At 35.8% G+C, this 22,473-nt stretch overlaps 1 protein-coding gene across 2 annotated transcripts in view; it reads right to left on the bottom strand.

The window, feature by feature from the left end:
* Positions 1-6,939: 6,939 nt before the first annotated feature.
* tox (thymocyte selection-associated high mobility group box) overlaps positions 6,940-22,473 on the bottom strand; it is a 70,230-nt gene continuing 54,696 nt past the window's right edge. The window contains exons 5-10 of one of the 2 annotated variants that reach the window (XM_028473588.1): positions 20,709-20,954; positions 18,382-18,603; positions 16,986-17,066; positions 15,547-16,047; positions 9,403-9,563; positions 6,940-8,240 (exon numbers count right to left, since the gene is read on the bottom strand). In XM_028473588.1, the coding sequence (XP_028329389.1) occupies positions 8,207-8,240; positions 9,403-9,563; positions 15,547-16,047; positions 16,986-17,066; positions 18,382-18,603; positions 20,709-20,954 (1,245 nt within the window). In that variant the 3' untranslated portion in view covers positions 6,940-8,206. Of the gene's footprint in view, positions 8,266-9,402; positions 9,564-15,546; positions 16,048-16,985; positions 17,067-18,381; positions 18,604-20,708; positions 20,955-22,473 lie in introns of both variants that reach the window. The other variant, XM_028473587.1, reaches the window with a different exon arrangement.

Here is a 22,473-nt window from a genome sequence, read left to right as displayed (position 1 = left end):
TGTATATGATCAGATTCAGGATATAAATCTACCTTTATTGTGATATAAAATGTTCTCCGTTCTTCAGGCGTCCATGGATGATTTTACGTGGAACAATAAAGAAAGAAGAAGAGTTTAAACTAGTGATGATGATGTGCACTGTGTGCATTAATAGGCTCCTCCCCCTCTGTGATTATCATGAGTCAGACTTGGAGGTACACCGCCCCCTTCTGGTCATTACTGTGACTTTTTATGTTTTTAAACGTGTATTTTATTTATTATGACTGACTGATCAATAAAGTTTTGACCTCATTGTGCCCTTGTTTTCAATTCACTTAAAAAAATATTGATTTTTGTTACCAATTTTATGTAATTTCGAGTAAATTTGTGGAATTGTTCGTGAAATTTGTGAAATTCCAAAATGAGGTGATTTTGTTTTTTTTTTTTTTTTTTTTTTTTTTTTTTTTTTTCCCCACAATTTACAATTAAAAATGAATGCATCATGTGATATAAACAAAGAAAAAATGCAAACCATAAAATATTGAGTTTTATTAAAATGGTGAGTTTGAGATTTCTACAACTGGATTAATTTTTAATTTCAACAATTCATATTTTCTGTCATTTTTACTTTCTTCTGTGGAACAAATTGGATGTTCTAAAGGACCAGATTTGGCCCTCGGGCCTTAAGTTTGACACGTGATGAAGGAGGACAAAGAGATTTAAAATTGATCATAATAATGATTAATTTATTAGCATTAAGATTTGCCAGGAATGCATCTAGAATTGAGTTAATATTTCCCTTTTCTGAATTATTAATTGATACGTGTTCTGGCATTGGTTTATTTAAGTTATAATATTCATAACAAAGCAGGTAAAATGTATGTATTTCATGCAATCTATTATAATGATTATGCTTGTACATTATCAATATTCTCCTTTGTAATAACAAATGCATAAATTAGACCTGCTTTGTTATTAATATTATAAGGTAATAATCTTTAAACCACTTCATTGAATGTTTCAAAATGATGCATTTCATACACAAGGCGACTCAATGTACTTTACATGATAAAACATTCAACAGCTTAAAATCAATAAGAACATTTAAAATCATCATCAACAAACACATTACATCATCAACATCACCATAAATCTCTCTCAATCATATACAGTAGAGGAAAAAGTTTGTTCCACTTCTTTGCAGCAAAACAACTAAAAGCAGCATCACCATGGTTACTGTGAGCTCTGGGCTCCACTATCTGACCTGTGTCCATAGATCTCAGAGACCTGCTGGGTTCATACCTGACTAACATCTCACTGATGTATTCTGGACCAAACCCATTCACAGATTTATAACCAGCAGCAGAACTTTACAGTCTCCTCTGAGGCTGACTGGGAGCCAGTGTAAAGACTTTAAAACTGGACTAATGTGTTCTGAACCAGCTGTAGATGTTTGATGAAGACCATTACAATAGTCCAGTCTGCTGGAGATAAAAGCATTAAAACTTATAAACCTAAAAGTTATAAAGTCACATTTTTTTTTTTTGTTAAACAATTGAAGAAAAAAAAAATCCCTGTAATTACATTATTAAAAAAAACAAATGTATGCAACAATTTTTAATAATTATCTTTAATAATTTAGTTTTAGGTGCAAAATAACTGTAAAAATAATTCAAATAAAATAATTAAAATCTGTTTAGTAGCTTGGTGATCCATCAATATGATGACTCATCATAAATATCTTTTTAGTGAGTATGGACAGAAGCTTTTAAAATATCAGCCTTAAATAATCATTTTTTAATTTTATATTCTAAATGTAAATTCAAAATATGACCAGAAACCATAAAAACCCCCACAATCATACTGATGGAGGTAAACTATATCTGTATCTATAGCCAACAGTATAACAGGTTGGATGAGAAACTAAGGACAAACTTTAATCCAAACTTAACTCTTAAGTCTCCTTAACTACTTTTACACTTAAATTCAGGAAATTAAACAACTGAGAATAAAAACTTATCTATAAAAAAATGTATTTTAAATCCGATCAAATGTTATAAAAGTACAGTTCTCTTCTCCTCCACTGGGGGGCAGTGTTTAACCACGCCTTGTTTTTTTGTTCTCATGCTTGTCCTTGTTACGTCACTGATTGGATAAAACATGAAAGGACACAATGTAGCACATGCACAGCACGTGGTGCACATGTAAAGAGAGAAAAACATCTCGTGAAGCTGGAAAATCAAATCATACAAACAAACATATGTTTGATTTTTCACTGAAACCATAAACGTAAAGACATTATTATTATTTATGAGGAGGTAGAGATTATATTTGATTTAATTACACTTTTGTTCAGTAAATGTCAGATTATTAATATGTGAAGGAGACGTTGAGGATTAAAACTGATAAATACATGTACAGTATGTGATTGTGTTGTTATGCAATAATAACTAAAACAATAGACTAACATGTCAGTGTTTTAGACAAGATTACATTTAATATTTAATCAACCACAGTTAAACTCTACTAGGACTCAAATATGAAGTACATGTACTCAGGTTTAACTACTAGTGCACGTGTAGACTTTACAAGTCAAATAACGTCACTAGTAGGGGTGGGACGATATACGATACACTGAGCTCACGATAACTATACGGGACGATATTTTTGGAAAAGGAAAATAACCATGTTTTTATTGGGTTAACTGAGAATTCTTACATGTTCTCTACTTTTTAACTCAAATAAATATCAAATAAAATGAATATTTTCCGTTTAAAGAGTAAAAAAATGCTGCTCTGCTGATATCGTGATACCATCGTTCTATCGACGATACATCTTGTAATGTTTTAGTATCGCAATATTTTGCCGCACGATTTATCGTCCCACCTTTAGCCACTAGTGCTAACAGTTAGCTTAATATGCTAATAAGGGGGCGGGGGAAAGTTAATTCATGATTCCCATTGGCTTTTCAAAAATGTTCCAACTAATCAGAGAGCTGGATGAGGTTATAATCCCTCCTACTTCATCTACATCAGGTTTACTAGTATTACTAGTGAGATTACTGGTAATAGTAAACAAAAAAAAAAAACAAACATATTTTAGTAGTAAGTGTTTTCAGTGCATTAGTACATGAGTAAACCTTCTTACTAGTAACACAAAATCCTCTACGAGACTTAAAATATGTTAATTATTAATAAAACTACTGATAGTAATGTTTATTAGTGATTTGCTAATATAGTCGACTTTAAAAAAAACCTTCACGTGTAGAACTGAATCTTTGTTTACTAGTATTACTAGTCGACTGTTTTTTATTTTAGTCTGTTATTAGTCGTAGTAAAAAGTTTCACTAGTAGATCTAATGTAAATAAAGTAGGAGGGATTATAACCAAATTCAGCCTTAATTTGATTTTTCCTGCTCTTTTACTAGCATATAATGTTAGTGACACTTTTTGATTCACTAATAAAGTCTAGTAAAGTCTAGTAATCTAAATCTAGTCTTTAAGAAGTTTTCCCTTAAAACTGTATGAATGAAAACCATCAAAGCCTTTGTTTCAATCCTATAAATACACAAAACTGTTCACTTTAATATAAAGTCTACGTTGAATACAGTGAATGCACCTAATAAAAACATGTGGTTTTTAATGTGTTCATATAAAGTCTAGAATGGAATTTAAGAGTTTTAACCCATAAAATCAATTAGTAAACATCACCATCTACTGTTTTCTTGGTTTATTAAACTTAAAAATGGGTTTCAACCCATAGTTCTCTACGACATCTTATTTATTTTATTCATTTATTCAGTTTATTTCCGACATGGTTACATTCACTTTTTTTTTTTTGTTTTACATTTTTTGTACATGCCGAAAAAGGAGACGAGAGAAGCAGTTTGCTTATCTGGGTCCCGTCCCCTGTTTTACCATCGCAAATTTACATGGGTTTACATGTCTCTCTGGTCAAACATTCCTCTGCGCTCTCAATGTGGAGATGTTTTTGTTCTGGTTTGTTCCCAGTATTCCCAGTAATATCACCTCACTCCTACAGAAATCCAATGTTGGCTTGATTTGGATCTTTCCGTGTAAACCCCCAAAAATAAATATTTATCATTGTTTTGCTGCAACTTTCAGTGAAAACACCAGAAATGTTTTTTTAGCAGAGTTTTTGTGGGACAAAAGCAAGAAATCACAGTAAAACCCCCCCCCCCAAAAAACACTACAGGACTCCACATCCCACAATGCAATGCACCAAACTTTTACAACGTCAATAAGAAAATGTTTACAGTGGAGATTAAAACAAACATCTATTTTTTTTTTTTTTTTTTTTTTTAAGCAAATGTATTCAATGTATTGATCTATGACACTAACACTGTTTTTATCTGATTAGCAGCTTTAAAGTATTTTATTTACCTACAGAAAAAAAGAAAGTACTATTCTTAGGGCCACGAGGGTCTCCCTGGTTGTGTGACTTTAGAAAAATAAAAACAGGTTAATTAGCTTTTCTCATTCGAAGTTAAAAATACTTATTATTTCTTAGACTTCAAAGCCTTTTTTTTTCCATTCGTACAAACCCGGAGGCCAAACGCATTGAGCAGGTTCCAGTGTCACAGGAAGGCTAAAGGTGTGCATTGTTAAAGTGTGGCTAATTAAATCAGCGTGAGGGAATAAACAACATGAAAGAGGCAGGAGCTTTTGGAGTAATGACTGCACGTCAGCGCAGCACACACTTTATTCTCAAACACATTATTAGAATCTAAAAATAAGAAAAATCTTGATGGCGGCTGTGGAGAGTCCTTTTCATCACAATAATACAAAGAGACACGAGGCCACAGAGGATATGTCTCTCATCGTCTGGGTTTGACAATGACACATTTTGATTTGTTTGATTACAATAAAAACAAAACAAAACAAAAAAGGAAAAATCACTAAGGGCACGTTCACACCGGCAAATCCTGGAGTTTGAATCATTTTAATCGTTTGCCTGGAAAGTCGTTTTGTTTTGTTTTGTTTGGGGTGAACATGGAATTAAAGCGTTTGTTTTGGTCGGACCCAGAACGTTTCCAATTAAATTAACAGAACTGACGAACAAGTAAAGTAAAAAAACACCATAAAATATTTTTTATTTAAAAAACGGCTCAAATGCAGAGAATAGGGGCTTTTTTTTTTCCCTGAGGAAAGTCGTGTTTTATCTTCAACCTGAAAAATCACACACGCTGCACGATCTGAGTTTGGTTCACACGAGTTAAAACTATGGCGTTACTTCGCTTCCTTATTACACCGAACGGGTGCAGAGACTGAAAAAAGATGTGGGATATGGTAGATTATTTAAAAAGGAGGTGTGGTTAATGTAAAAAACAATTATTGCATTGTTTCTGTGTGAGAATTGTGAGCATTGATTGTTACTAAATTGAAACTTTGTTAACATTTAAATGAGGAAATCTATAAAAAATGAAAGGGTAAGGATTAGGTAAGTTTATACTTGTTCCTATTAATTTTCCTTCATGCAAAATAATGTTTTTGTTTTCAGTTGTTGTCATGTACAATTTTTACATGATCTAAATAAATCAATCAAAACATATCAAATGAAAAACAGCACATAGCGGTTAATAAACGGTTTTGTGGCTTTTAAAACTCCTCCCCACGCGCTCACATTCGATTTGAGCACAGACAGTGTTTCTCTGCGCGCTCACTGATTGGTCGGTCTATTGATGAGACACACTCGGCGATCGTGTAGTCGAGCCTTGGTCTTTGGAAACACATCGAGCGTGCAGAGAATAACGGTTTGAGATAGAGAGCAGTTTTAAAAGCCACGATACTGTTTTATCACGCGCTGTTTTCACGACCTTGATTTCAGTTTCTGTGCCTGTTTCTGCTCTGACAGCTCACGCTTCTTTACAGATGCCACGCAACACCAAATAAAACGCTCTAGGATTCGTTTGCGCGGATAGTCCAGCCTTGATTGAGTCAGTGTGAACACGCAAACAAAGTCTAGAGCAGATCAAACTTCTAAATTACGTGTGTCAAACTCAAGGCCCGGGGGCCAAATCCGGCCCTCAACAGCATCAAATTCGACCGGCAGAATAAAGTCGAAATTACAGAAAAGGTGAATGACTGTGTAAATAAACGAAGTAATTCAGTTGTAGATACAGTATCTCAGCCCTTCCAAAGACATACATTCTATGAATATCCACAATATTTGCTAGCGGCGCACAGTTTTCCCCACGCTTTTATCACATGATAGCATCATTTTTGATCACAAACTATTGAAAAGAAATCTTTATCTTTTCCAAAATTCTGCAATTTTGTTAAAATTATTCCACGAATTTTTCCCAAATTGAATGAAAATTAGTCAAACTCAAAGAAATTTAAAGATTGGATATTGTCTGTCACTTCTATTACTTACAAGGCAGAATAATGTTGAAGTTGCTCATATTCCTGCCAAAAACCCTTGAACTAAATATTGTTCTAGAACGTTTGTTTTGGTCAGAGTCAGAGTTTCCAATGAAAGTCCAGAACGTTTCACGCACGGCATTGTGGGAGGGCGAGAGAACCGGCTACGGTGCCAAACCAAACATCATGTGACAGAACAGGCGCAGAAGGGAGAATTTTCCCTTTGACCAATAGATGAAACCGTCTTCTTATCATTTCTGTTTTTCCATCCTGAGAAGTCTCGACTACAGTAACGTCGCCCCCTAGCGACTAGCTCACGCAACTGCATCATTGGCTGTTTGGAGCAGATTAAAAAGAACGCAAACCAAGTCGAATCGCGGTGGTAAAATTGTAGATGTTCTCCGCCCATCTGGACCGAGTCCAGGACTAAACTAGTGTGAAAGCACCCTAAGTAACGCCATATGAAACGCTCTAGGATTTGTTCGTGCAGATAGCCCCGCCTCCATTGTACGGGTGTGAACACGCAAACAATGTCTAGTGCGGATCAAGCTTGAATCTCCAGCGTTTGTTTTGACTCGGAGCGTTTCCGATGGAAGTTGAATCACAAACGACACAGGAAGTGTTGAATGTAGAACGCACGGCATTGTGGGTGGGCAGGAGAACCGGCTCAGGTGCAAAACCAAACATCAAAACCACCAAAAGCGGCAACTTGTTGCTGCGTAATCGTTGAAAAGCAGAATTTTCCGCTCTGGCTTTGACCAATAGATGAAACTGTCGTCTTCCCGACTACAGTAACGTCGCCCCCTAGCGACTAGCTCACGCAACTGCATCATTGGTTGTTTAAAAACTGTGCACCGTGAACGTAAACCGAGTCAAATCGCGGTGATAAAATGCTCATCATGTGTTCTCTGGACCCTCCCGGTGTGAAAGCAGCCTTAAAACAGTTAAAGAGTTCCTTAAATAGTCTGTGTGCACAGAGAACATAAAGAGATGAAAAAAATAAAATAAAAAAAAGTCCATGCAACCCAAGGAAGCGCTCCGCTTCCTCATTAACACCACACACACACACACACACACACACACACACACACACACACAGTTTGGATCCGAGTCAATCTTATGATCAGACATATGCCATGCGGCGCAGGAGGGGCCGTCATCAAACAAAGGAACATTTTTCTATTTTTTTTTTTCTTTCTTTTTCCTCATTTTTTACCATCAAACAATTTAACATTTCATTATTTAAAGGACTAAAATACATCAGTTTTTATTTAGGGAGAAGAATGAAAGTCCTTTAGTTGTACACAGGTATCCACATAATAAACAGCATGTTTTCAGCTAAAAGCGTCCAATCCCAAAAGCTTATGTTTACACGACAAAAAAAAACCACAGTCTGTTATTTGGTTATCGGTTCTTATTCCACGTCTTGGTTATAAAGACGCGGTGACGACGTGCTGTGAGGAAGAAGGGACGACTATAACAAATATGTTACAGTGATTTTACAGCAGCTGTCGCAAACAAAATATATATGTGGACAATGGAAATCAAAGGAAGTAGACCCTGGAGTATATATATATACACACACCTTAGCCCCGCCCACCTCTTCTCACTGGATTACATCTTGTATTATCAAATCAAAGCCGTAAACATTGTATCTTAAAAGAAACAACACTGAGGCATCTGGAGATGTTTCCTCTTTCCTACTACGGTACGTGACCTGATAAGTGCTAACGGCTCGTTAGCGTTAGCGTTGGAGGCCTCTGAGCCCAGAGTGAGTCCATCCGTAGGGTTCTGGGGGTCGTGGTGGGGGCAGATGGAGGGATGAGGGGGTGGAGGTGCTGAGATTAGCTCAGGTACAGAGGTTTATCTCTCTGATGGCTGCAGGAGGCAGAAAGAAGACACACTGAATGAGGAGAGAAACAGAAAAACAGCTTTCACGCAAAAATACGTTCTAGTAAAACGTCTCAAGTTAAAAAAAAGAAAAAAAAAATACATCACCACAAACATTTGTATTTTTTATTTTTGATTCAGGTTTTTTTATTTTTTTTATTTTATGTCTATGCTACAGTTTTTACATTTTACACTATTATCTTATGTTGGTATTTATTTTTGTTTGTTTCCTACTGTCTCTCTTTTCTATTTTAGATCTTTTTGAAATAATTAATGATAAATAAGGACCGAAAATGAATGAAATAATTCAGAACAGTGATCACAGCAGAGGGTCACATGATCAACACTTAATCTCCGTATTTAGAAAATTGTCTTTGTTTCATTTTGAGTGTTTTCTTTGTCAATTTGTGTATTTTTCTGATCAGATTTGTGTGTTTTTGGAGTCATTTTCTCTATTTTCTTGTTTTGTTTTTTATTAATTTATGTAATTTTGTTTGTGTATTATTACATTGGGCTTTATATTCATTTCCTGAGCCTCTAGTTCATGTCTGATTTAAAACATTTGATCAATTAGAAGTTTTACAATGTAAATAAACAATATTAGATTTTTTAATCTACACTTTAACATTAAAATACCACATTTTTCATGACAAATCCTCTTCAAAGTGAATTGTTTTCTGTTTTATTTGCCAAATGAATTCAACCAGCATGTTTTTTTTTTTTTTTCAGATTTTAAAAAAGGTAAACAATTATTTAACAATATCAGATATGATTATTCTACTCATATTTACTTTGAAAAAATGAACTTCCAACTTTCTAAATTAAAAGTAAATCTCGGCTTTAGTCGTTACATCACAAAAACCTGATATTCTATCAGTTTCAGAGTTGATTGTTTTGTGTATTTTTCTGTGTATTATTGTCGTGAATTGTAGATTTGTTTTTTGTGTTTTTGATGTCATTTTGTATCATTTGATGTAATTTTGTGGGGGTTTTTTAAGGTATTTTGTGTTTTTCTACTATTTTGTGTGTTTTGTTATTAAAGGCACTATTACACTATTAACCAAACTTATTAAACTGCCTCTTAAACTAGTTTGAATTTTGTCATGTGACTAAAAACAGTGGTTCTCACTGCTGACGTAGGAGAACCTACCCGTTGCCATGGTAATCAGTGCTCCAGTCCAGTGAGGGATGGTGGTTTGGTGTGTGTCGACCCAACTGGTGGTAGTCGACTGATGATGACATCACTGCACCACTGTTGAGCATCCCTCCTCCTATTGGCTGGTAGTCTGGCTGCAGCGCCGCAGCGTAGCCCTGAGAGTCACAGGAAGTTTACACGTGAAACATGTGAGTGTGAGCTTCAGTACCAACATTAAATACATATATTATATATGTGATTATCTGATCTGAGGGCCACATTGTCAACATTAATGTCAGCGTTTACAATAAACACCAATCTGAGCATTAATACAGTAAAGAACAAAGGGTTTTGTTTGTCTTTTGAATATTTTTCTCTCTTTTTGTGTATTTGTGTTTTTATGCTGTTTATGTTTATACACTTTTTGTGTATTCTTGTTGTCATTCCTATATATTTCTGTTATCTTGAGCATTTTTGTTTTTTCGTCTGTGTTTTTGAAATATTCTGTGTTTTTTCTTTTGGATTTTTTGTTTTTATTTTGTGTGTCATAAGCTGTTTTGTGTGTTTTTGTTGTATTTTGTTGTTATTCTGTGCATTTTCCCATAATTTTGTGTGTTTCTTGGAGTCATTTGATATATTTTTGTCGTTTTGTGTTTGATTAAACATTTTTTGTATTTTGTTTGTTCGTCTGTGTTTTTGGAATAATTTTGTGTGTTTTTTGGAGTCTTTCGGTGTATTTTTGTTGTCATCTTGTGTATTCTTCCAAAATCTTGTGTGTTTTTTGAGTCATTTTATGTATTTTTTTTTTAGTCAAAACTGGTAACTTTTATCCAAAGTCTGCTTTGCAAGATTAATAAATAAAGAATTAATTCCTTTTCAAAATAAATGTTTCTTTCTGTTCCGGGACAGATTTTTTGAAACTTTGGGATTAAAACAGAGACACTTCTGAAAACATCACATTTTCTAACATGTTTTCCTCACAGAAGAACAAATCATTCTTTATCTTTTTTCTCTTCAGACTAATAAGTTTGTATTAATATCAAATATCTGTTGAAAACTGAATATTGACATTCCCACTCAGTTTATTAACCATCAATAATACGGGTCATTGGATGGAAACTTATTTTTTGTTGTATTTTATGTTTTTAAGGCAATTTTGTTTATTTTTATTGTCATTTTATATAGTTTTTAAAATGATTTTTAGTAATTTTTTGTGTCATCAGTGTTTTTGTGTATTTCTATTGTATTTTCTCTTTTTGTGGTTTTTTTTTTAAGTCTTTTTGTGAATTTTTGTCATTGTTTTGTGTGTTTTTGTTGTATTTTCAGAGACATTTCTTGTGTTTTCTTGTCATTCTGTAAATTTCTTTTGTACATTTGTGTGTTTTTTGGGGTCAATTTATGTATTTTAGTTTGTGTTTTGTGTTTTTTGAAAACTGGTAATTGTCCAAAGTCTGCTTAGCAAGATAAAGAAATAAATAAAGGGAGAATTCCTTTGCTTTTTTCTTTAAACTGTTTTTTTCCCTGAGAACATGTTTTCCCCACAGAACAACAAAATAAAACTCAGTTTCCATAGCTGTGAATAGCCATTATTTATCTTTTACCCATTCAAGCTAAGTTTGTATTTCCTTGAATAAAGATTAACAACAAATATCTGAATATTGACATTCCCACTCAGTTTATTAGTCATCAATAATACGATTGAAATGTGTTGAAAAGTTCATGCTTAGTTTTTTTTTTGCTGAATCTCTTTCAGGTTGTTTTTTGAGTGAAATGTGACACATACAGTGGAGTGTCATTGAGCGCGTTTGAAAGGTGGACGTTTACACTTCCTCCTTCAACCTGAATGCTTTGCTTTGACGGCTGACGCCAGCCGCCCTTCAGCAGTTCTTTGGCGAAACATTTTGTGATGAAGGAGGATATGAGCGACAACTTGAATGCGACTGAAGTGAAAAGGAGACGGATCGGTATCAGGTTTAATCAGCGGTAATTACAAAGTTTGGAGTATCCTGATTATATCATCCAGCGTATATAGGAAGAGTGTGCATGAAAAGGGAGGTTTGGGGGGGGTGTTGGGGGTGGGGTAGTGTGAGGTGAGCGGGTTTTAAAACTGTACGACGTTGGATGGAGGAGTGTCGTTGATGACAAGGATGGAAGGAAGAGTGTTTGTGAGAGAGGAGGAGGAGGAAGAGGAGGAAGAGGAGGAGACTGAAAGGGAAATTAATCTGAGTGTTGTGAGTGAAAAGAGGAGGACAGCAGGTGGTTGGGTCCCCCCCCCTCTTTGCTCCCCCTCCTCTCCTCCTCTACCTCACCTATTCATCCATTGTTCAGCAAATTCTTCTCCTTCACTCCTTCACAAAGACCCCATCTGCCTCCTTTGTCTCTCTCCCCCACTCTCTCCCCTCCCCCGTCAGTTCTCACTCTTCACCAGCAAAAATATATAAAAAAAAAATAAAAGTTTGCAGCTCTGTCACTGTGTCACTGTGTCCTCTCCCTCTTCTTCTTCTTCTTTTTGCTCTTTTTATTAGAACTATGCAGAATGGAGCAGAGAAAGGGGGATTATGGGCCTACAGGATTTAAAAGTGCTCTATAAAAAGACTGTGCTAATCTTTGGCCCATTTTAACAACTGGCGAAGAGACATTTGCATCAAAGTTTCTCACGTTGGACATGAGCGAGAAACTCATATCCTGTTTGTTCTCCTGTCTGGATGAATTACGCTCAAAGCCAGGGAGGAAAAAAGACTGATTGGCAGCTCGTTTTACACACACTGCTGTCCTTCACTTTAGAGGTTTGTCGCCACGGTTACGTGATGTTTTTTTAATTTGGAATTAGTTATTCCGAATTAAATCATTCGGAATTAAAGTCTTCTTCGTGTTTACATGGAAATAGTAATTCCAAATTGAGGTTGACATGGAAAACCTTTATTCAATTCCGCTTTAGGACTGGGCGTTAGGAAGGCTGTGGTAACACAACAAACCTTTTATTGTCGGCTGTAACACAGCAGAACACGTGAGAACTCTTTTCATTTTTATTTTGATTGTAGTTTTGAAGCAGCAGCTCAACCGTGGAGCAGAAGAGAGATAGGAGCTAATCACTGGTAAATAAAGGCCAGTAATCAGGAATAAATATTTGCTCCCTGGTAATAATAATTCATTTTATTTAAAAGCGCCTTTCAGGCCACCCAAAGACACTTTACAATAAAAACAGAATAATAAAAACAGTGCAATACATTAAAACAGTATGTTAGAGAAAAGGATTCACACAGTGTGGTCTGATTGGAAGAGATAAGTTTTCAGTCTGGATTTGAAGAGGAGTAAGGTGTCGATGTTTCTGATGTCTGGGGGGGGCAGAGTAACTGACAATCCAAGATGGCCGCTTGGACTAGAGCCGAAACTATTTATTTAATAAGAGCCTTAGAAGACATGGATATACAGTAGTCCCTCGCTATATCACGGTTCACCTTTCGCGGCCTCTGTGTTTTGCATATTTCGCTTTTTTTTTTACAGTGTATGAATGCGCATTGTGTACTGCGTCCTGATTGGCTAATTTTATTTATTTATTTATTGGAGGATATGCCCTTTGAGATGGAACATCCCGTTTTCGAGCGACACATCCAACACGGTGAGTTTCACTGCCTGCTGAAGCGAGGAGCTGTGCTCCTTTTTCTCCTCTCATAAACATAAACCACCAGTGAAAAAAGCCGGTGTGATAGCGGCTAATACTCCCGTGATAAACGAGGGACTGCTGTAATGAAAAGAGTGGATGGACGGAAGCATAAACATGCAGACATTCACACAAACTTCTAAAACACACGAACATCAGCAAACGAAACAGGATTCATCGGACGGGCGATACTAAAATCCGGAGACGGAGTTGATGCATTCCCGGACTGGATGTACAAGCTTTAATATCACTAAGTTTATAATTTTTAACCTGTTGTTAGAGCTACTTTTCTTTACCATTGAGCAATTATTTATTCCTGGTTATTGTTTTCTGGAGTTTTACTGGCTTTAATTACCGGTGATTAGTTCATATCTCCTTTCTGGACCATGGAGCTAAGTGTTATTGTCGAGCTGCTGCTTCAAAACTACACGGTCGCTCCAAGGACATTGTTGCAGATAAACTTACCAAAGCAATGACTCTTGTCACTTCCTGGCTGCAGGAGAACTGCCTGCAGCTAAATACTTCAAAAACTGTAGGTATGTTTTTTAGTAAAACCAATAGAGCCTCATCTAATCCTGACATACTAGTTGCTGGAGAAAAATTACAAATTGTAAATCAATACAAATACCTTGGGTTAGTAATAGATTCTCACCTCTCCTTTAAAGCCCATATTGACAAATTATGTAAAAATATCAAGTTTAATCTAGCAAATTTCCGGTCAATCCGAAATGAAATGTCAACTGAAGCTGCAATAATTTTTCTACATTCCATGATTTTCAGCCACTTTAACTACTGCCTAACAAGTTGGTCTCAGGCTAGTCAGAGTGCAAAAAGACCTTTGGAAACATTATACAAACAAGCCATTAAAGTCTTGGATAGAAAACCAAGGCACTATCATCACTGTGCAATCCTAAAAAAGTACAACCTTTTAAATTGGGACAGTCTCCATAGATTTGCGGATTTGAGTCTCATATACAAAATAACACATGATTTGGCCCCAGCTCCTCTGGCAGAGTTCGTCAGCCAAAGAAACAGCTCTGAGCGCGTCACTCCAGGCTCTGTAAGAGGCGATTGTGTCATCCCTCTGCGCAGGAGTGCTTTCAGTCGCTAGGCCTGGTCAGTTAGGGGCGCTGCTGAGTGGAACTCAATACCTGAGGAGGTTAAACAGCTAATTTGTCTTATTAACATGTACGTCTGCCAACATTAAAAGTCGAGCATGTTGCACTGCATTGTATTGTACTAGATAACGTAGCCTTTTGAACACGTGCTTTTTGTGTGTTTTAATATTGTAACAGGTTTTTTTGTGTTTTAATATTGTAACTGGTACTGTCATTGTTGTTATTGACTTGTACATGTATTGTCATGCTTGTATTTTATTGCCTTTTTACATCTTGGCCAGGGGACTACAGATGAAAAATAGCCTCCTTGCTAATTCTGGCTTTTTTTAACCATGTTTGTTCATAGGTTATATGAAAACAGTTCTCATGGTTTTTTTATGTTGTAGCCAAATATATGTTGCGTGTTTTTCCCGATAGACGCGATACGTCACGTTCACAAACCTTCCCAACCCCCAGACTGAAAGAGGAATGAAATAAAGCCGAATAAACTTTTCAGTTTTTAATGTAAACCTAAATTCAGAATCACTATTTCCATGTAAACATGAAGCCGAACACTTTAATTCTGAATGTTTTAATTCAAAATGAAAAAACGTGATGTAACCGTGGCTACAGATCAATAAATAGAAGATCGTTTGCTCGAAAGTTTGTTTTGATCATCACGTGAACAATTGGCAATTTGACATTATCGTAAAAGTTTCACCCATTGCATTGTGGGATGTGCAGTCCTGAAAACAGATGCATAGAAGTGTTTTTATTAGTGGTTGGACTCAATGGAAAAAAAATAAAATCTAATTAATTAGAGACTTTGAAATTAATTAATCTAAATTAATCTGACACAAGAAGCAATGTTTTCCAATTTAAATAAATGTTTGAATCAATGAACCAATGAAAACAATAAATGAGTGTTAACATAATGTGTAATATGAATAAAGAATATTATGATTAATTCAGCCTGATTTTTAGATCATTTAGTAACTTTTCAGTTAAAACACCAGAGAAGAAGAGTGAACAAATCACACACAGTTGAAGACGCACAAACCCTGGGGTTTGAGTCTTTCAACAGTCCGTGATTTACTCGCTAACTTCAGCCACCAGAGCATGTCAGCGCACTGTTTAGGAGAGCGTAAAGGTCCCTTCGGAGAGCTCTTCTTCTCTGCTTCATTGTCTACCACCAAACCTCAGAGTTGGAACTGTCGCCCACTGAGGTCACAGATTATTTTTCGGGTCACAACTGTTTTTATTCTCTTTTGGTAAAAGAAAAGATATTTCTTCTAATGTGTTTTGTTAGACACAGATCTACTAATAAGTACATTTCAAAGGTTTTAGGACACATTTGTAAAAACAGTTGAGGATCCCTTTATTAACACTTGGTGAACTGACCTGCGTTATAGCTGGGGAGTGTGTCATTCCCATTGGGTGTCCACTGGGCTGCTGGTGCTGATGGTGGGGGCTGTGAAGCCCTCCCAGGTGAGCCTGGCTGTGCAGTGGGGGGCTAATCTGAAGAGGAGGGGTGGAGGCGGCCGACACGCTGCTCAGGGACAGCCCTCCCTGGTGAGGGATGCCGGCTCTGGGCACCGTTCCCCTGGAGGACAGGGCCTGCAGCTGGGGGTGGATCTGGCTGTGGGGATGGTGTAGGTGGGGGCCCAGGCCGGGGCTGGAGGCGTGGGACGGGTGTGACGGGTGAGGGTACTGCATGTACATGCCGTGGTGTTGATGGGGAGGGAGGGGGTGGGGGTGGGGGTGGGCGAGGGATCCAGAGGAGGAGTGCTGGCCTGGGTGACCCGGGTACACAGACACTGGTTTGGGTGTGAACATTGAGGTAGAAGAAGAAGCTGCAGAGGGGGACTGGGGGGGTTTCATGTCTGACGGGTCGTTGTAGCTCTGGAAAAGGAAAACAAAGTCATTTAGAAGCAGGATTAGCAGATAATAGCAACTCAGACAGAAAAACAGAATTCACTTCCTGAAACGGAAATGGCAATTCTGTTATTCATTCATTTTTATCATTATTTTCATTATTGTTATTTCTTTTACACAAAATCAATGAAAACTGCAATTTAACAGGGAATGAGATTTCTAGAAGTGAATTATTTGGTGGGCGGTGGTGCCATAACGGTTAAGGAAGCGGGCTTGTAATTGGAGATTCACCAGTTCGAACGTTGTTGTACGTCACTTTTGATAAAAGCGTCTGCTAAATGAAAATCTAATTGTAATTGATTCCTCCCTCACATGCATGTTTTAGAACAATATCACTTTTTTACACTTTTTTTACAATTTCTCACCATAAACGGAAGGGAAAAGAGACGGAAATGTCAATTTTAATCACCTTCTGAAACAAAAAGAGCTATATGACACAAACTAAACCCTCGCAAACTTTTGGACAATATCATGCATTTAAATGTGTGATATTGTATTAATTCTCCGCTATAAAATTGGTAATCTAATGTGTAGCAGCGTAAGCAAACGAACAGAAGTTAAATCTTGTTCAAAATCCAGCATTATTTCATTACATTCAGCACAAATACAGCCAAGAAAGATGAAATTAATAACAATAGTTAACTCAATTAACGGTATTAAGCATTTTTGGTACAATTTTGGAAACTGTGGTCACAATCTAAGAGTTAACTTATGAGAATTGAGAGTTTATAAACTGCTAATCATTAACATTGTAAATTAAACAACACACAAAAAACAATAATCCACAAACAAACGGATCATGTCACATGATAACGTAGCAATGCACATGATAGTAATAATACTTATTCCGCTATAAAACGTTTGCGTGTGTGTGTGCGTGTGTGTGTGTGTGTGTGTGTGTTTACCTGAGAGACCAGGCTAGCTCTGTATGCTGCCAGTTGTTTCAGATACTCCTTCTTAGCTGTCTCCGTCTTCTTCTTATACAGCTGAAACACAAACATTAAACCAATGAGCTAAACACAATCAGACAGTATTTGATGACAGGTAACATTTGTCAAAGATCACAGGACGTAGACAGTGAATTCCCGCAGTAACACAGTAGCGAAACACTCTTAAAAAAACTCTTATTATTATTATTATCATTATTATTATTATTATTATTAATAATAATAATAATAATAATACACTCCCTGTAGGATATTCATTTAAATATCATTGATTTTGTGATACATTTTTATTAATTTTGGGGAAATCTAAAGGAATAACTTGAGGAAAATTGTGAGATTTTGCAAAAATTGAGAGTACTTACAACAATTTGAGATTTAAAATGACTTCCATCATATGATTTAGGCATGAAAAAACTGTGCAATATCACTGAATTTATGTATTTGGAGGCACTGAGATTTTTAAATAATAATAAGTTGAAGGGCCAGATTTGGCCCCCGGGCCTTGAGTTTGACACGTGTTTTAGATCAGCGATTCTCAACTGGTGGGTCGGGACCCAAAAGTGGGTCGCGGACCTGTACTGGGTGGGTCACGTCCAGCTGGTCAACAATAAATAAATGCTTAATGTCTGCCACTCATGTTGGACTTGCCTTTTATTTTGAAAGAAACTTTTCTTTTGACAGGCATGCTGTGAAATACATGTTGCACAGGAAAATATATAAATTTATGTTTAAAAAAAGATTATATACATGTGTTTTCAACAGCTATTTTTCAAAAACTGAAATTTGGTTGGTTGAATTAAAAAAAAAAAAAAAAAAAACGTGGGTTGTGATTTAATAAGTTGAGAACTCCTGTTTTAGATGATTCTAAAATATATTTAACATCCTTGTTAAGTGCCAACTTTACATTTTTAAAATTTTCCATTAATTACGATGGAAAGTTTCCAACTTCCTGGAATTTTGCAACCCTATTGGAACTGCTAATTTTTTTTTATTGTATTATTTTTGAATGGATCCTAATATTTATGTTATTTAAAATGAATTAATTTAATAATTCCCATTAAAGTTTGTATTTTTTAATAATACCAAAATTCCCAAGTTGAAGTTCCTGTAAAAAATTACTGGAACGTTTCCATTTCTTTGCAACCATATCTTTAACAGAAAAAATAAGTTGATAAAAAATTGTTTAAACCATGTGTCAAACTCGGCCTCGACAATAAAATCACACAGTTTGAGAGTATTCTGCACACTGTACAAACACTAAATTATTAATTTCTTAAGGTGACTATGATTATAAAGTTAGGGAACCAGTTATTTCACACCAGTATTAAGTGTATAAACTACATTCAGAGCCTACCTGTTTCTGTTCCTCTCCCAGTCCGTCCCACATGGAGGCCACGATCTTGGACACCTCCCCAAACGTAGCGTTGGGGTTCTGGGCTTTGATGTTGGCTTGTGTGTCCCTGAAGAACAAAGCGTAGGCAGACACTGGCTTCACTGGCTCATTGGGGTCCTTTCGCTTCTTCTTCTTGGGAGTTTTGGGTTTCTTGATGTCCACCGCTGCTGGTCGTTTCTCTCCCTGAGAACAACACAGTGTTTATAAGAAACCAATGTTTTCTTATGACAGTATATACATCAACACTTTAGAGCAGACTATTTCTATCACAGTGGGCGCCACAAAAATGTCAGCATTTAAAATAATGACTAATCTGATGTTCAATATAAGAAAGAACAAAGGTTTTGTGTAATTTGTTGTTGTTTTATTAACTTTTTTTGTTGCTTCAGTGTGTTTTTGAAATAATTTTATGTAGTTTAGCATTTTTTTGTGTAGTTTTGTAGTCTTCTTGAATAATTTTGTTACTATTTTATATGTTTTCTGTTTGTGTGTTTCATGGATTTAATTTGTGTTGTTTTTGTAATTTTGTGTTTCAAAGTCAATTTTGATGTTGTTTTGTATATTTTTCTGTAATTTGTGTCTTTGCTGTTGTCATTCTGTGTATTTTGTATATTTCTCTCTGCTTTTGTGTGTTTTTTTGTGTAAATTTGTGTCTTAGTTGTAATTTCTGGATATTTTTATGCAATTTGTTTATTGTTGTATTGTGTGTATTTGGTGTTATCTTATGTATTTTTGTTGTTATTTTGTATATTATTCACTCATCCTGTGTGTTTTGTGTTCTATTTCATAATTTTTCGTGAGATGTCTCACTATGGGACGTCATAGTGAGACATCTCACTCATATTACTCATAGAACCGGGGTTATAGAATCTATAGATATTTTTGCGTAGTTTTGTAGTAATCTTGTGAATTTTTGTTATCATTTTGTATTTTTTGTTTTTGCATCGTGTGTTTCGTTGATTTAATTTGTGATGTTTTTTGTGTAATTCTATTTTAGGAGCCATTTTTAATGTTGTTTTGTATTTATGTTGTGTTTTTTTTAACTGGCGCACCGTAATTTTGTATGAAGTAAAGATTGACAATGACTTGAGATATATTTGCTTAATGTTTCAATGTTTTAGTGTCAATATTAAGTTTTTCTGCAACAAGCAGTGGCTGAAATAACAGGTCATTTATTTTATATAATTTCAAAAGACGTAACAATTTAAAAAAAAAAAAAAAGCAGCAAAGCATAAAAACAACATTATATAGAATAATGTTTGATTTAATTTGAATTTATTTATAATGATCATGTAAATGGAAACTTAAAAACAGTTTAAAATAAAATCAATAATCAATAAATAAAACAGTATCTTTCATCTTCAAATTCTTACACATCTCAGATTTTTTTTTTAGTTAATGTATTTGAAAGGCTACAAAAAGTAACTTGATTTCAATAACACATGATCATGTGATCAACACATGCTAATTACTCATTTCTTGCCACACATAAAACATACATATTTAACCTGTACATTGGTGGTTAAATGAATCTGTTCCCACACAATTAAAATCTCTGTTTTCTTCCAGAATAGTGTTTTTGTTGGTTTAGTTTCTTACCAGGGATTTAAAACTTAGGGTTAGTCACAGGTGCAGGAAAGTTGATGTCTGTAGATGTTGTAGGAGGTGAAGTAAGAAGGTGCTGAGTCATCGCACAACGTGATTTATTTTAGGTTAACAAATTGTTATATCTTGATTTTATTTGTCATTAATCATTAATAGCCTCTGTAAAAAATAACTATTTATTTCAATAGTTTTTTTAAAAAGCTATAAGGAGCCATTTCATAAGAGTCAAAGGGCCACATTAGGCTCCAGAGCTACAGGTTGCAGACCCCTGCCCTGAGAGAACCACATCTGAACATCTGGTCTGGTATCATAGTCCATCAGTCTGGTCCTTCCATGATGATTCTGAGAATTCTTTTTACTGCTGCTCACAATGTGAGCGCGCTCTCAGTGAACGACTCGTTATGCCTGGCTCTGTTCACGGACCGCGTGCACTCCAAAGGAGCACATTGGTGTTTATACTTGGCGCATTCACTGTTACATTACCCACAGCCGAGAGAGAGAGGGAGAGAGAGAGAGAGAGCAAGAGAGAGAGAGAGAGAGTGTGCACTCTGTGGGACATGGGACAAAAGTCACTTGCACACACATAAAATTTTCACTCGCACACACTGAAAAAATAGTCGCATATGCGACCCTTTTGGTCGCAGTCTCCAGCCCTGGTGTGTGTGCGTTTGTGTGTTGCGTACCCTGAGTCCGTCGTCGTTGTCGTCCTCGTGTGCTGAGCTGGACGGGGATGGCGTAGCAGATTTACTTCCAGGGGGTGAAGGGGAATTGTGGGTAGCAGGGTTCCCACTCAGCACCAGCTGTGATTGGTTGATGGTGGACAGCTGGCTTTGCTGGCTCATTCCTGATTGGTTCCTGGGTCCTAGGGCTGCTTCAATCGGCTGTTGGCTGGACGTGAATCGCGAGTCCGAGTTCACCATCTGCTGCATCTGTTGGAAAAGGACGAAAATGATTCATGAACGGGACAAAATCTAAGGAATCCACTTTATACTTTCTGTAAAATCTACTTCTTTAGTAAGAAACGCACACGTAGCCATTTATCTAATGGATTTAGCTAGGCTAATCCTGGATGAGATGATCCGGGACGTAACTAAAAAATCGTTTCATCAAAGAGAAAACACATCAGTTGCTATGGAGATTTATTCTGTGTAGCTAGCCTGTTCCTGAGACTAAATAAAGTGCTGTTTACAGAATCAGAAATACTTTATTGATCCCAGGGGGAATTTACTTTGCAAAGAGGCTCGAGAAATATTACAAATGAAAAGAATAAACACTAAACAAAAAGAAGAAAACGTACATAATTAGGTAAATGAGGATTGCACACATTACAGTAAAATGAAAAATATCTGATCTCACAGTTTCTTTTAATTATTTTAATAAAAACATATTGTTATGTCAGAAATAATGTTATAGAACTCAGAGATGCTTTACCGGGAGTTTCAAAACCAGGCTTCATTTCATGTTGTTTTCCATTTTTTAATAAACCACATTACTGTGCAGGGATTTATTTTGCTCTTTGTTTTTACCTTGACATAAAAAATATTCACTAAAATAAAAAAGCATTTCTAACTAAAAAAATAACCTGAGATTAGAAGTTCAGTAAATGCACAGAGGAATATTTTTCTGAGGTACTGTTGGTCGTGCGATTATTTATTATTTAATTAATACACGAGGGTATTAATTATAATGTTTCATTAATCTCAGTTTTCTCAGAAGCCCAATGAGCAGATTGAATAACACACAACTTTATTTATAAATAAATAAATAAATAAATAAATGTTAATACCTTAAACTAATTTTTTAAATTTTTGAGGAAAAGTTGTAATTTTGTTGTTGTTTTGTATACTTTTGTTGTTGCTTTGTATAATTTTTTGTAGTTATTTTTGTGTCTTTTTCTTTTGTGTCTTTTTGTTTTGCATGTTTTTCTATTATTATTATTAATATTTTTTTGTGTTCTATATTCAGCTTTTCATGTTTAATGATTGTGACATATTTTGGTGGGCGGGGCTTAGCCTGGAGGCAAAAGCACAATTGTCTTTGTTTTTTCTGAGCACGAGTGTCCGCTGGAATCCTATAAAACTTTAATTTATGTCCACTAACGTTATTCCTCCTACTCTGGCACCCAAACACACAACCAGACGCTATGCTAAAGCTGGAACAATACTCGTCTCCACAGTCTTTAGCCAGCGGCGTTTCCTGTTTTTGCCTCCAGCTAGAGTTGTGACGTCACTCGTGACGTGGGCCATTAAGGGGTCTATAATGACATTTGATCATCACCATGGCAACAGGCAATGTAAGGTCTTGGGGAGGACGCGGTCCAGCATAATTAAAAAAAAAAAGAAAGAAGAAAAATACATCAAACCCCGAATAAGAAAAACATTGGATTTTAAAGATGTTGCTCCATAACGTCATGTGGAGAGTTCACAATAATAATAAATAATTACAATC

Source organism: Gouania willdenowi, chromosome 17 (assembly GCF_900634775.1).
Source record: "Gouania willdenowi chromosome 17, fGouWil2.1, whole genome shotgun sequence".
NCBI classification, from domain to species: Eukaryota; Metazoa; Chordata; class Actinopteri; order Blenniiformes; family Gobiesocidae; genus Gouania; species Gouania willdenowi.
The sequence above is the reverse complement of the archived record's forward strand: the minus strand, read 5'-3'. Positions and strand labels throughout refer to the sequence as shown.